This window comes from Ictidomys tridecemlineatus, chromosome 9, assembly GCF_052094955.1.
Source record: "Ictidomys tridecemlineatus isolate mIctTri1 chromosome 9, mIctTri1.hap1, whole genome shotgun sequence".
NCBI classification, from domain to species: domain Eukaryota; kingdom Metazoa; phylum Chordata; class Mammalia; order Rodentia; family Sciuridae; genus Ictidomys; species Ictidomys tridecemlineatus.
Genome location: NC_135485.1, coordinates 129168309 through 129181206, shown reverse-complemented (window position 1 = coordinate 129181206; position 12898 = coordinate 129168309). Strand labels below are relative to the sequence as shown.

The 12898-nt window shown below is 32.9% G+C and overlaps 1 protein-coding gene across 1 annotated transcript in view; it reads left to right on the top strand.

Moving 5' to 3' along the window:
- Abce1 (ATP binding cassette subfamily E member 1) overlaps window positions 1–12898 on the top strand; it is a 29016-nt gene that overhangs the window by 14084 nt on the left and 2034 nt on the right. The window contains exons 10-17 of the mRNA XM_005327553.5: window positions 2820–2941; window positions 5814–6035; window positions 7018–7077; window positions 7174–7232; window positions 9802–9912; window positions 9999–10141; window positions 10266–10388; window positions 12339–12450. Of these exons, the coding sequence (XP_005327610.2) occupies window positions 2820–2941; window positions 5814–6035; window positions 7018–7077; window positions 7174–7232; window positions 9802–9912; window positions 9999–10141; window positions 10266–10388; window positions 12339–12450 (952 nt within the window). The remainder of the gene's footprint in view (window positions 1–2819; window positions 2942–5813; window positions 6036–7017; window positions 7078–7173; window positions 7233–9801; window positions 9913–9998; window positions 10142–10265; window positions 10389–12338; window positions 12451–12898) is intronic.

Here is a 12898-nt window from a genome sequence, read left to right as displayed (position 1 = left end):
CAAAAACCCTGCGAACATGATGCTATAAAAAAACAATAAGTGTTCAAAATCCTAAGCAAATTTAGAAGTTAAAAGTTAGTGCCATTAAAAATTCCCTAAACACCCAGGCACAGTGATGCACAACCTTGTAATCCCATCAGATGGGGAGGCTGAGACAGGAGGATCACAGTTCAAAGTCAGCCTCAGCAACTTAGTGAGACCCTCTCTCAAAACATAAAAAAGGCTTGGGATGTGGCTTGATGGTTAAGCACCCCTGGGTTCAATCCCCAGTACCAAAAAAAAAAAAAACCCTAGACAGGTAAATTAGGGCTAGTAGAAAAGAGCATTAGAAACCTTAAAAGAGAGAGAAAGAAATTGAAATATGGAAGGGAGGTTTAGAAACATGGAAAATGAAATAAAAGTAATTGCTGTATCTTAAGAATCTGAAAAATAACAAAATACATAAAAATAAAATGGAATCTGAAAGATAAAGGCATGAAGGGATCATGGCTGGCTGATAATTTTTCAGAATTAATAAAAATCTCAGGTTCCTAAATTTAAAGAAAAGTCCTATAGAAGATAAATAATTCACCTAGATACATGAGTGAAATTATGAATATCCATGATAAAAAGTAAAAAGTCTTACTTGGCCAGATATAAAATGACTTCTTAACTGTTATATAAAGGATAACTTAAGCTGGATACAGTAGCACATGCTTGTTATCCTAGAGACTCAGTAGATTGAGGTAGAAGGATCAAAAGTTAGAGGCCAGTCACCTCAACTTAGCAACCTTGTATCAAAAAATAGAAAGGGTTGGGGGTATACCTCAGTGGTACAGGCCCCTGGGTAAGACATGAGGTGATTAAACTCATTTGTAAGGAATAAATTTAACATTAAAAGATTAAGAGCTATTCAGTATAGGAAAAATAGATGAAGTAAATAATAGGTATGGATGGACCTCAGGGAAAAAATTAGTAAGGAAAGTAATAATATGTAAGATATTTTTTCAATGAGGGACAGAGCAGTAACCTTTAATTATAATAGGAATGATATGTTAAGAAAGATTAGACTAACATTGGAAAAACTTGATTGAGACATTTTCACAAATATACTGATCTCATTTATAGAGTTAAAATATTCTATATGTAGTGATAGTTAATGAGCCATAAGATGCGTGTTTTTATACTGAAATTCTCCTGCATGTCATAACATAATTTAGTCTTGAATGCTATAGAAAGATTTTGGAGATCATATCCTTCGAAAAATAGCAAGGAATAAGGAAAGGATGGGTTGCAGAAAAAACAGTGGCAGACTGAAGTCATATTTTGACTTTTGTCTGCATAAGCTCCATTTGAAAGAGGGGGAGGCAGGAGGTTTGACAAATATATATTCAGTACTTATAATAGGACCTCAGGAGTGGAGAAAACAGTTCATCTATTAGGAAGAGTTTCCCTACAGTGGATAGGAATTGAGATGGAACTTAAAGGATCAAGTAGAATTTCAGCAGGTAGAAGATTTTGGCAGGAGACTAAGGAAAAAAAACAGCCTTTTGACACACAAAATGAAGAAATGAATTATTCAGCAAAAAAGAACTACGTTTAAGTTTTTTCTATATATAAATGAAGTAAAGAAAGCTAAAGTTTTGGAGGATCTTGAAAGAGTTTAAGGAAAGTTCATTTCATGTGGAATTGAGAGCCACATCAGGGGATCTGAAGAAAGTGAGATTTGTTGAAAATACAGTAATAGCGAAAGAAATGTAATGGAAGCCTAAACTAGAATTTAAGAAGAGAAGGAAAAGAACAAAATTATTACACAGCACTTTGGAAAAGAATTCACAAACTTCACAATTTATACATTGTTTTAATAGGAATAAACAGTTGTTTTTCTGTTGTTGGGAAGATAATGATTTCATTAGCCCATTTTGTCCCATTATACAAGAGGTGAAATACCTGTAAAAATTAAATTCAACAACAAATATATCACTTCTGGTAACATTGAAATAATATTTGAATATTTATTATGTTTGCAGAATTGAAAATTGAGACTTGTTGGGTTAATACAAAAATGGAGAATTTTTTTTTGCAGGTTGATGCATTAAGTTGGCATTTGAGATGTCTTCAGAACATTTTTAAACATCTTGAATTGTCTTGGAATAGGAATACATAAAAGCAAACTATTTTTTACATAATAGCAATTTTTTTTATCCCCTCAGTCAAATCTTAGTTTCATGTCATATCATATCTTATTCATAAAGTCCCTTAATATACAAGAAACTATTTCCTTTCTGACCTTCATTGGGATTTATTATTTGTCCAGCATATCTTTTTTTATTGTTGTTATTGTTTCATATCCATTTTTTTTTAATCCATTCTTGTCTTCATAAAAATTCAAAGTTTTGGGGCTAAGGGGTTTGTTCTATCTTTCTCTATCTTCTGCTACAGCTAGCATGAGGCAGAACAGTTAATCATAGGGCTTAATACTTAAATTGGATAGCATAATATTCAAATAACTTAGACTGCATCTGTATCATTGTAATTGCTTTTACTTTGTAGAGTTTATTAGTATGTGTTTCTTATTACCAAAATATATTTATTTCATTATATCTGTGAACTTTTCATATTAGTTGTTTTCCTTTTAATTTAGGGAAACATTTTTAAATATAGACATTGATAGCCTATGTAAGAAATATTTTATGGCTTTGCTTCATATATTCTTTACATTTAAGTAGTTTAAAATATATCTGATTTTCTACAATTTGCTGCTATAGTAAAAAGAAATAGAAGTTATCTAATTATGTGTTATGTTAAATTTTAAAATAAAAGTCTGTTTTGATTTTCAGATATATCATTGTGGTGGAGCATGACCTAAGTGTATTAGACTATCTCTCTGACTTCATCTGCTGTTTATATGGTGTACCAAGTGCTTATGGTGTTGTCACTATGCCTTTTAGTGTAAGAGAAGGTAACTTGAAAAAAATATTTTCACATATGCTGTATTTCTTTCCACTCTGATGCTTAAAAAATGTATTGTTGATATTGACCAGTTTTTTTATTGCTTTACTATTTATGCAAAACTGATCTCTTGGAATTTAATCACTGAGGAGAACAGTGTATGTAAAAGATTATATACATCAATGTTATAGAACAAGTATTTTTTTTATAGAGAATTTTCTGTTGGGAGTGGATAAAAATGCAATTTTACTATTTTTGCTCTATTAAAAGTCTTCACTACATTTTTATTTCTGCAGTATTTGTCATCTTAATTTGTTTTTGATGGGCCAATCCCAAAAATAAAACTCTTAAAATCCATTCATTGCTCATCATATTCTAACTGTAATCTATGTCATGAGTTTATGGAACTAAGGCTATCTAAAACTAATAGGGTAGTTTAATAAGCATATTTTCACTTATTCCCTGAACATTCATGAAAGAGGGATTCTCTTGACTGTCTTCCAATGTCTCCTCATGTGCAAACTAAACAATAGAAACTGTTGACCACTAAAAGACTCCTGAAAACAGCAATGCATTCTCCAGCTTGCATACCTTTTCCTTTTGATTTTTTTCTCTTTCCACTGCTTACTTATAGTACTTTGTATTTCTTCTCTTTGTCCAAAGCTGATAACATAGAACATAAAAAGGACTACTTAGTCTGTATCTTAGGGTTGAGAAGTGTAATAGATGTTTTTTTCTTTTATCTCTTCAGAAGGATTGAAATATCTAAAAAACTCTTTTTGGAAAAATAAATTTATATCATATCATATCCTTTTTTAAAAATGATGGTGGCGAGGCTGGGGTTGTAGCTCAGTGGTAGAGTGCTTACCTTGCATGCTGAGGCACTAGGTTTGATCCTCAGTACCACATAAAAATAAATAAAGATATTGTATCCATCTACAACTAAAAACAAACTTTAAAAAAATATATATGGTGGTGGCTTTTATAATTTTTAAGAAACATGCCAGGCATGGTAGTGCATGCCTGTAATCCCAGCAACTCAGGAGGCTGAGACAGGAGGATTACAGATTCAAGGCCAGCCTCAGAAACTTAGACTCTCTCCTAAAATTAAAGAACTGGGGATGTAACTTAGTGCCACTGGGTTCAATCCCCAGTACAAAAAAGAAAAAAAAAATTAGGATATAGGGAAAGAGTAGTTCATGCCAGCACATACCTGTAATCACAGATACACAAGAGAAGCTGAGGCAGAAGGATTGCAAATTCAAAGGTAGCCTGGGTAACTTAGTGAGACCCTGTCTCAGAATAAAAGGGTATGGGATATAGTTTAGTGGTACAGTACCCTGGGTTCAGTTCTCAGTACAGGGGCAGAGGGGGAGATGTGGGGAAGGAATTTATAACTTACCTACTAAGATAAATATTTTAAGGAAAAATTTATGAGGTTGCCCAGTTTTCTTAACAGTAGCTTTAGGGGTGTTATCAGAACCAATTGTTGATATTTTATTCTCTATAATTAACATGAGTACTTCACACCATATAATAATTCTAGAATCAGGTTTATGACGATATGAATAGATATTGAAAATGCTATATGTACTATGAAGATAAATATAGTTTGAATTAGTTTAAACTGACAAGACAAATATTAGGAATGTAAAGCCTGACTTTAACTTTTTTGAGCAAAGTCACTTATTTCTTTTAGCCTTTGTTTCCTTAATTGATGGATTAGATTAGATTGAATTAAGTAGCTTATTTAGTTTTTTTCCAGTTGGTATTTCTTTGTCATTTTTGGTTTTAATTTCTTTATATGTCTAATTTTTAAATGAGGTTGAAAACATGCTGATTTTGGCAAAATAAATGTATCTGTTCATTTGTTCCAGCAGCAAAGTTTATTTTACACTGTGTTATAGGCTGAGGATCCAGGCCCCCTGATGTGGCTCTCTATTCCAGATGAAATTAATAACATCCTTTACTGCATTTCAAGACCTTACAAAACTTTAGCTGCTATCTTTTACTTCAATATTAGAAACATTGAAAAAAAAAAAGATCTTACATTATTTCCCAAATAATTCACTTTTTCCTTTCTGTGTGTCTGTCATTGTGGATCTTATAGTTTTAGTAGAGAGGAAGTCTCATGTTCTATGTTAGTTTGCTTTCATTTATTAATATCTGTTTAGGTAGCTATATGTGGTGGCACACACCTGTAATCCCAGTGGCTAGGGAGGCTGCGGCAGGAGGATCGCAAATTTAAAGAACTATGGGTGTGGCTCAGAGGTTAAGCACCCCTGGGTTTAATCTCTGATATTTAAAAAAAAATAAAATGTCTTTAGATAAGGGAGTTTATCTTTGTAGAGTCAGAACAAATATTAAATGAAGTTAGCTCATTCACTTTTGTCGTGAAATTACAAAATTAATCTTTTTAAAAATGCCGTAAACTATAGCTTCAAAATGTGTTACCATAGGAAATTGAAATTGAATACTCATAACTTAAATTGTTTATTAAAGAGTTATTTCTGAAGCTGTTTTAGGCCAATTTGAACATATTTCATTCTTACCTACCTGTCATACATTTTTAGAAAAAAATTATAATTTGACTTTGATTTTAAAATACAGCAAAAATGACATAGTATGCCATCTTTTGCATAAAACCTGGTGGCAAAAAAAATTAAAATATTATCTTGCATCTTAAATAATATAATGAAATAATGTGTTTGATGTGTGCACATGAGTGGGGGGGTGCATAGGTACTTTTGAGTCACTTTATTATATGGAACCCTACATATTATCAGAAATCCACAGAAATTAAAATCTATATGGAGATTGCTCCCAAGAATTCTAGGATTTGAGGAAAGTTTAGTATTTAATTGGTCTTTTCTTCACAATAGGCATAAACATTTTTTTGGATGGCTATGTGCCAACAGAAAACTTGAGATTCCGAGATGCATCACTTGTTTTTAAAGTGGCTGAGACAGCAAATGAAGAAGAAGTTAAAAAGATGTGTATGTATAAATATCCGGGTATGAAGAAAAAGATGGGAGAGTTTGAGCTAGCAATTGTAGCTGGAGAGTTCACAGATTCTGAAATCATGGTGATGCTAGGGGAAAATGGTAAGATTTCCTTTTTTTTTTAATATAGAAGTTTGTTCTGCTTATCTAGTAAATTTGTTTTGCCTGTTCCATGGAAAACTTTGACTCAATTTTTAGAATTGGCAGCTGAGTTTTTAATCTATAAATTTCTTGGTATAGCTTCACATTTTTGTGGCATTGTATAGTTTAATCTGTTACTCAAGCAAGTTAATATTTCCTATTTTGTATCACTGCATCCTTGGAAAATACTTTTATTCAGTTTTTCTATGTATAAATTATTAAGGCATTTAATCATCTTGCTATTACGGCATTTAATCATCTTGCAAAGTGACTAGGAAGGAAAACATAAATTGGTAATTCAGAAACAATCTATTTAAGATTTTCCTTGTACAATTCTCTTTGGAACTTATTTTCAATTCAGAGTACTCTGTCTACTTTTGTAAGTAGTTGTATGACTAACATTTTCAGTATAAATTGTCACCATAAGTATAGTTGTGAGATTAATTTGACTACTCAATATCTGATGTTTTTATGATTTAAAAATAAACATTGTCTTGTAATCTACAGCTAACAAAACTAGAAAAAATATCTAAGGATTATTGCAATATAATATTCTTACTCAGTATAAATTCGCAATTGGGTTGCAACTTAAATGCTTTATGTAAATAATTTCAAATAATGGTATCTATTATAAAATGCTCTATACAATTTTAATTGATCGTTTAGCTAAATGAGTCTTTTTAAAAAACTATCCCAAGCTTTATGGACCTACCACTTATTAAAATGGTTATTATAAACTTGGACAAGTCTTTATTTCTCGTAATAAACTTGTACTCAATACAAGCCACAAAGATTTAAGTATTTTTCTGTATAACCTTCAGGTTCCAAAATGTTAATGTATTATTTTTAAAACAAATTTCTCAGATAAAAACAAGTATGACATTTTGCTTTCAATAAATGTAAAGCATCTTTCAGAACAATTTTTTGTATGTTACATTGCCAGGTACAGGTAAAACGACCTTTATCAGAATGCTTGCTGGAAGACTTAAACCTGATGAAGGAGGTACTGTTGTAAATATAATCTTTAGTCTGTTCCACATAGTTAAACTTTAAAATCTGGGTGATATTTCATGTGTTGTGTATTCATATTATTTTGCAGGAGAAGTGCCGGTTCTAAATGTCAGTTATAAGCCACAGAAAATCAGTCCCAAATCAACTGTGAGTTGTTTCATCTTTTGTTTGATTATCAAAGAAAAGTGTGTGTGTGTGTGTGTGTGTGTGTGTGTGTGTGTGTGTGTACACACACACACATTTTTATAGTTTGATCCTTGTATTAAGGGATTTGGGATATGGCTTAGTGATACGTGTGCCTAGCTCAATTCAATCCCTAACACCAAAAAAAAGAAAATCTTCTACAGTGTTAAAAATCTTCTCCAAGTTAGACACCACAAAAGTGGTAAAAGAATGTATTTTTACAGTCCTTGATTCATTTCAACTACTAGTGGAAAATATTTTTAAATCTGAGTGCAGGCGGGGTTGCACACCTGTAATCCCAGCAGCTTAGGAGGCTGAGGCAGAAGGATCACGAGTTCAAAGCCAACCTCATTAACTCAGGAGGTCCTAAGCAACTCAGTGAGACCCTGTCTCAAAATAAAATACAAAAAAGGGCTAGGGATATGGCTCAGTGGTTGAGTGCCCCTGGTTTCAATCCCCAGTACCAAAAAAAAAAAAAAATTAAATCTGCTTGTTATCTTTTTTCCTATACCTTTAAAAACTTAATGTAATTTGTGCATGATGATACTGTCAAGAAAGAGGAAAGGCCACTCAAAAGGTAGAAGAAAACATTTGAACCAATCTGTAATCTGTGGTTTTTTTGTTTTTGTTTTTTTGTGTTTTTTTGTTTTGTTTTGTTGTGGTGCTGGGGCTTGAACCGAGGGCCATGTGCTTGCAAGGCAAGCACTCTACCAACTGAGCTATATTCCCCAGCCTGCCAAGAATATATTTTTAAAACTCTAGAAACTCAATTGAAAAGTATCCTTTCCCAGGACTGGGGTTGTGGCTCAGTGGTAGACCGCTTGCCTGGTACGTGCAAGGTCCTTGTTCCAACTTCAGCACTACATATAAAGAAAAGAAGTGCCCTTTCCCCAAAAGAGGTCAGTGTTTAAAAGAACAAATACAAGTGGCTAATAAACATGAAAAGATTTGGGCTGGGGTTGTGGCTCAGTGGTAGAACACTTGCCTGACATGAGTGAGGCACTGTGTTTGAAATAAAAATAATTTTAAAGATATTGTAATTATTTGATTATCAAAGAAAAGTGTGTGTGTGTGTGTGTGAGAGACAGGTGCTGCCAAGTTGCCCAGTACCACATCAAAATAATTAAAGATATTGTGTCCATCTACAACTAAAAATTTTTTTTAAAAAGAAAAAAGGAAAGATGCTATTAGCATCTTCATCATAAGGAAAATGCTTATGAAAACCTTGGTGAAATACCACTTTATATTCATTAAGATCACTAAAATCCACAATAGTAATACTGCTGGATAGTAATAGCTATAGAGAAGATGTGAACAAATTGGCACCTCATACATTGTTGGTGGGAGTGTAGAATAATGCATTCACTATGAAAAATAATCTAGCAGTTCCTCAGCAAAGTTATCAGGTTCAACTCCTAGATGTATATCCAAGCACTAAGTACCACATATGTTGGTACCAAAACGTGTATACACATATGTATAGCGACATTATTTAGAATAGCCAAAAATTAGAAATAATGCAGATGAATGGCTTATGAATGGATAAACACAGCATGGTATAGCCATAAAATGCAAGGTTATTCTACCATAAAGAAATGAAATACTGGTAAATACTACATTCTGGATAAAACTTGAAAACCTTATATTAAAGTTCTTTGATTTCTTCAGGTATTGTAATGAACTTTTTAACTATTATATCTGCTTTCAGTACCTAATAGCCAATATTGTATCCATTTTAAACAATTTCATTTACAATAAGTGTTTCGTTATTGATACTTTCCATAATCTTCTTAGACTGAGTCCTATCCTGAAATAGTAAACACAAGCATCTTATGATTCAACCCTAGAATATTATGGTGCATTTTGTGTTATTTCTTAATGATTACTTATGGATTCAGAATTATTCCCACTTTAAAATTACTTCTTCCCTGAAATCTTTAAAAATTTAAAATTTTTAGATTATTATTGCCTTTTTACTTATTTGTTGTAATGACTATTAAATAAAAAATATCTGGGCCGGGGATGTGGCTCAAGCAGTAGCGCGCTCGCCTGGCACGCTCGGGGTGCTGGGTTCAATCCTCAACACCACATAAAAATAAAATAAAGATATTGTGTCCACCTAAAACTAAAGAGTAAATATTTTTTAAAAAATATAACAAAACATGCTATAAATGTTGGGTAATCATGAAAAATTCAATTGCTGTCTCCTAGTAGCCAAGCAATATAGATTTTCTCTGCAGTTTAACTTCCTAAGTAGAAGAGTTCTGTACTACCTGGTGTGATGGCACACACCTGTTATCCCAGCTACTCCTAGGAGGTTGAAGCAGGAGGATCCCATGTTTGAGATCAGCCTGGGCAACTTGGCAGCACCTGTCACAAAATAAAATTGCAGAAGGGCTCAGAATATCGCTGCAGCTCTAAGGTAGAAGACTTGCCTATAAGGCCCTGGGTTCAGTCCCCAGTCCACAAAAAGAAAAACAAAGAATTCTATACTGATTTTTTATCACTTAAAAACTTTTTCCATTGAAAACAGGGAAGTGTTCGCCAGTTGTTACATGAAAAGATAAGAGATGCTTACACTCATCCGCAATTTGTGACTGATGTGATGAAGCCTCTGCAGATTGAAAACATCATTGATCAAGAGGTATGCTAACATAAGTATATTCATTAATTTTTTAATTTTATTTCATATTTGGGATTTCTTTACATAGTTTCCTAAACTTGTTTTAGGTGCAGACATTATCTGGTGGTGAACTGCAGCGAGTGGCTTTAGCTCTTTGTTTGGGCAAACCTGCTGATGTCTATTTAATTGATGAACCATCTGCTTATTTGGATTCTGAGCAGAGACTGATGGCAGCTCGTGTTGTCAAACGGTAAATGTCTTGCCACAGTATATTACTTTTGATTTTGTGTACTGGCATATAAGTGTGCTTAATATCACACTTGAATGTTTTGTGATATAAAGCTATAAAAGGCTTTCAAATTGTTGTATTTTAGTTTCATACTCCATGCAAAGAAGACAGCCTTTGTTGTGGAGCATGACTTTATCATGGCCACCTATCTAGCAGATCGAGTCATCGTTTTTGATGGGATTCCATCTAAGAACACAGTTGCCAACAGGTAAGATTAAAATATTAAAAAACTAAGTTCTAATAATTAAAAAATTACCACATTTTAAATTTTTAATAAACTTATAGACATTAAAAGAAAGAGATTACCAAAAATTCTGTGCCTTACTCTGACTCCCAAGGTGATTCTTATTGAACATTGGTAGGACCATGTAGAATAGTCCTAGACTGTAGTTGGAATCCCTGACCCTTCATATAAGCATATCTTATACCTGGGATTCTCACTTTTTTTTTTCCAGCTGAACTTTTGCCTATTTTATTATTTGGATTTCCAAAACATGGTTTGGTTTTGTAAATAATTGCATGAAAATAAGTTTCTGATTTTTTTTTTTTTTTTTTTACATGACAGAAAAAGGAAAAAGAGGAGCCAAAGAGATTTCCTGATTTGCCTAACTTACTCTGGTAGTGATTGAACTAACAATAGATCCCAAATATCTGAAAGCAGAATTAAAAACGAAGGAGGTCACCTTTCCCTCTCACTTTTCCTGACTGACTTGATTGTGGGTGCTTATTATATGGAGACACTTAACATTCAGGTCATAAATGAGAAATTTCTGTTGCCGTTAATGCTAAAATCAATTAGGTTGAACCATATAAATTGCCAGTATTCAAACATTTTTTGACCCATAAAACAACAAAGATTAAATAACAGTGGTTCCAGGATACATTTTCTAGGATAAATGAAGTTGCTATTTGACTAATTCTTCCAGGAAATAAAAGTACTGAGCTTCTCAGAACTTTTTTGGGTGTGTGTGTGTGTGTGTGTGTGGTGCTGGGGATTGAACCCAGGGCCTTGTGCATGCTAGGCAAGCATTCTATCAACTGAGCTATATCTCCAGCCAGAGAACTCTTTTCATTTTAAAATTTTTATTTCAGTTATTCAGAATTATACCTTTTTTGAAGAGTTAGGGAAATTTCTCAGAATATATAAACATTTGTTCACATAATGGTCTTCCCTTTGTGTTTACAAAATGTTTAAAGTGTTCCATCGATTTTGTGATTTGATTGATTTAAGAATTAGCTTAGGTAGGCCAGGTGCATTGGTGAATGCCTATAATCCCAGCATTTTGGAGGCTGAGGCAAGAGGACCATGAGTTCAAAGCCAACCTCAGCAAAAGTGAGGTGCTAAGCAACTCAATGAGACCCTGACTCTAAATAAAATATAACATAGGGCTGGGGATGTGGCTCAGTGGTTGAGTGCTCCTGAGTTCAACCCCTAGTACCAAAAAATTAAAAAATAATAATAACTAGCTCAGGTAAAAAATATGTATAAAGCATAAAAGGAATATTACTGAAAATCACAATGTGGAAGTACATATTTCCTTCATTGTCAAATTTCTAACAGAAATTAAATTTTGATAAATTCTCTTCTTTAAAAATGTCAATTTGAAATTCTGTAAGTCTCCTAATTTATTAGTGATCTTTTGTTTTTCTAAAGTCATACTTCTGGGCTGGGCATGGTGGCACTTGCCTGTAATTCCAGTGACTTGAGAAGCTGAGGCAGGAGAATTCCAAGTTCAAGGCCAGCCTGAGCAACTTGAGATCCTATCTCAAAATTTAAATAATAAAAATAATAATACTTCCATTGCAGCTCAGAGGTAGAGCGCATACTTTATGCACAAGGCCCTAGATATCTTCCCTAGCAAAAACTAAATAAATAAATAATTATAAAATGTTTCTTTTTCCACATCAGAAATACAGGTACAATTGTGTTTGTCTTGCACAAAGTATTATTGCCAAGCAAACAGTATAGTCCAAGCAAAGCTGTTTGTGATTATATAAGATTTATAATATGTTTTAATTATACTGTTATCCAGATGATGTGTAATAGAACTCAAGGGAACAGTTATTCTTTTTATTCCTTAAGGTAATTAATTAATAAGGTAATTAATCTTTAGGGGCTGAAAATTTAATCAAAAATATTTATCCCCTACCCCCACAGTCCTCAAACACTTCTGGCTGGCATGAACAAATTTTTGTCTCAGCTGGAAATTACATTCAGAAGAGATCCAAACAACTATAGACCACGAATAAATAAACTCAATTCAATTAAGGTATGTGGAAAAACTGTCTTAAGTCATAACTTTCTCAGTATGAACAGTGGAGAGGCTATTGCTTTTATAAGTCAGTATTTCATAGATTTCATACATTCTATGGTTCATGTGGCGTGTAGTCCTGTAAACAGCAGCTGTGATGCAGCTACTGTTGCTGCATGGACGCAGCTCTTACTACTGTTTGAGGTGTACTGTGTTAACTGCTAATTAAAATGTTTTAAGGAAGATTATACTACTTGACCATTGAAACAAATTTTCAAGAATATTTCAAGCAGCTTCTCTACATATTTTTATGTTGTTCAATTCATGACTAAAATGTATATTTTAAGTCTGAACAAGCTCTTAGAATATAAAATTCTAAACAATGGAAAACCACTTTGTCAGATCAGTTGGTAATGTCTTCTTTGTAGAACATAAATTAGTTGTCCACCCTATGCTTGATTTAGTC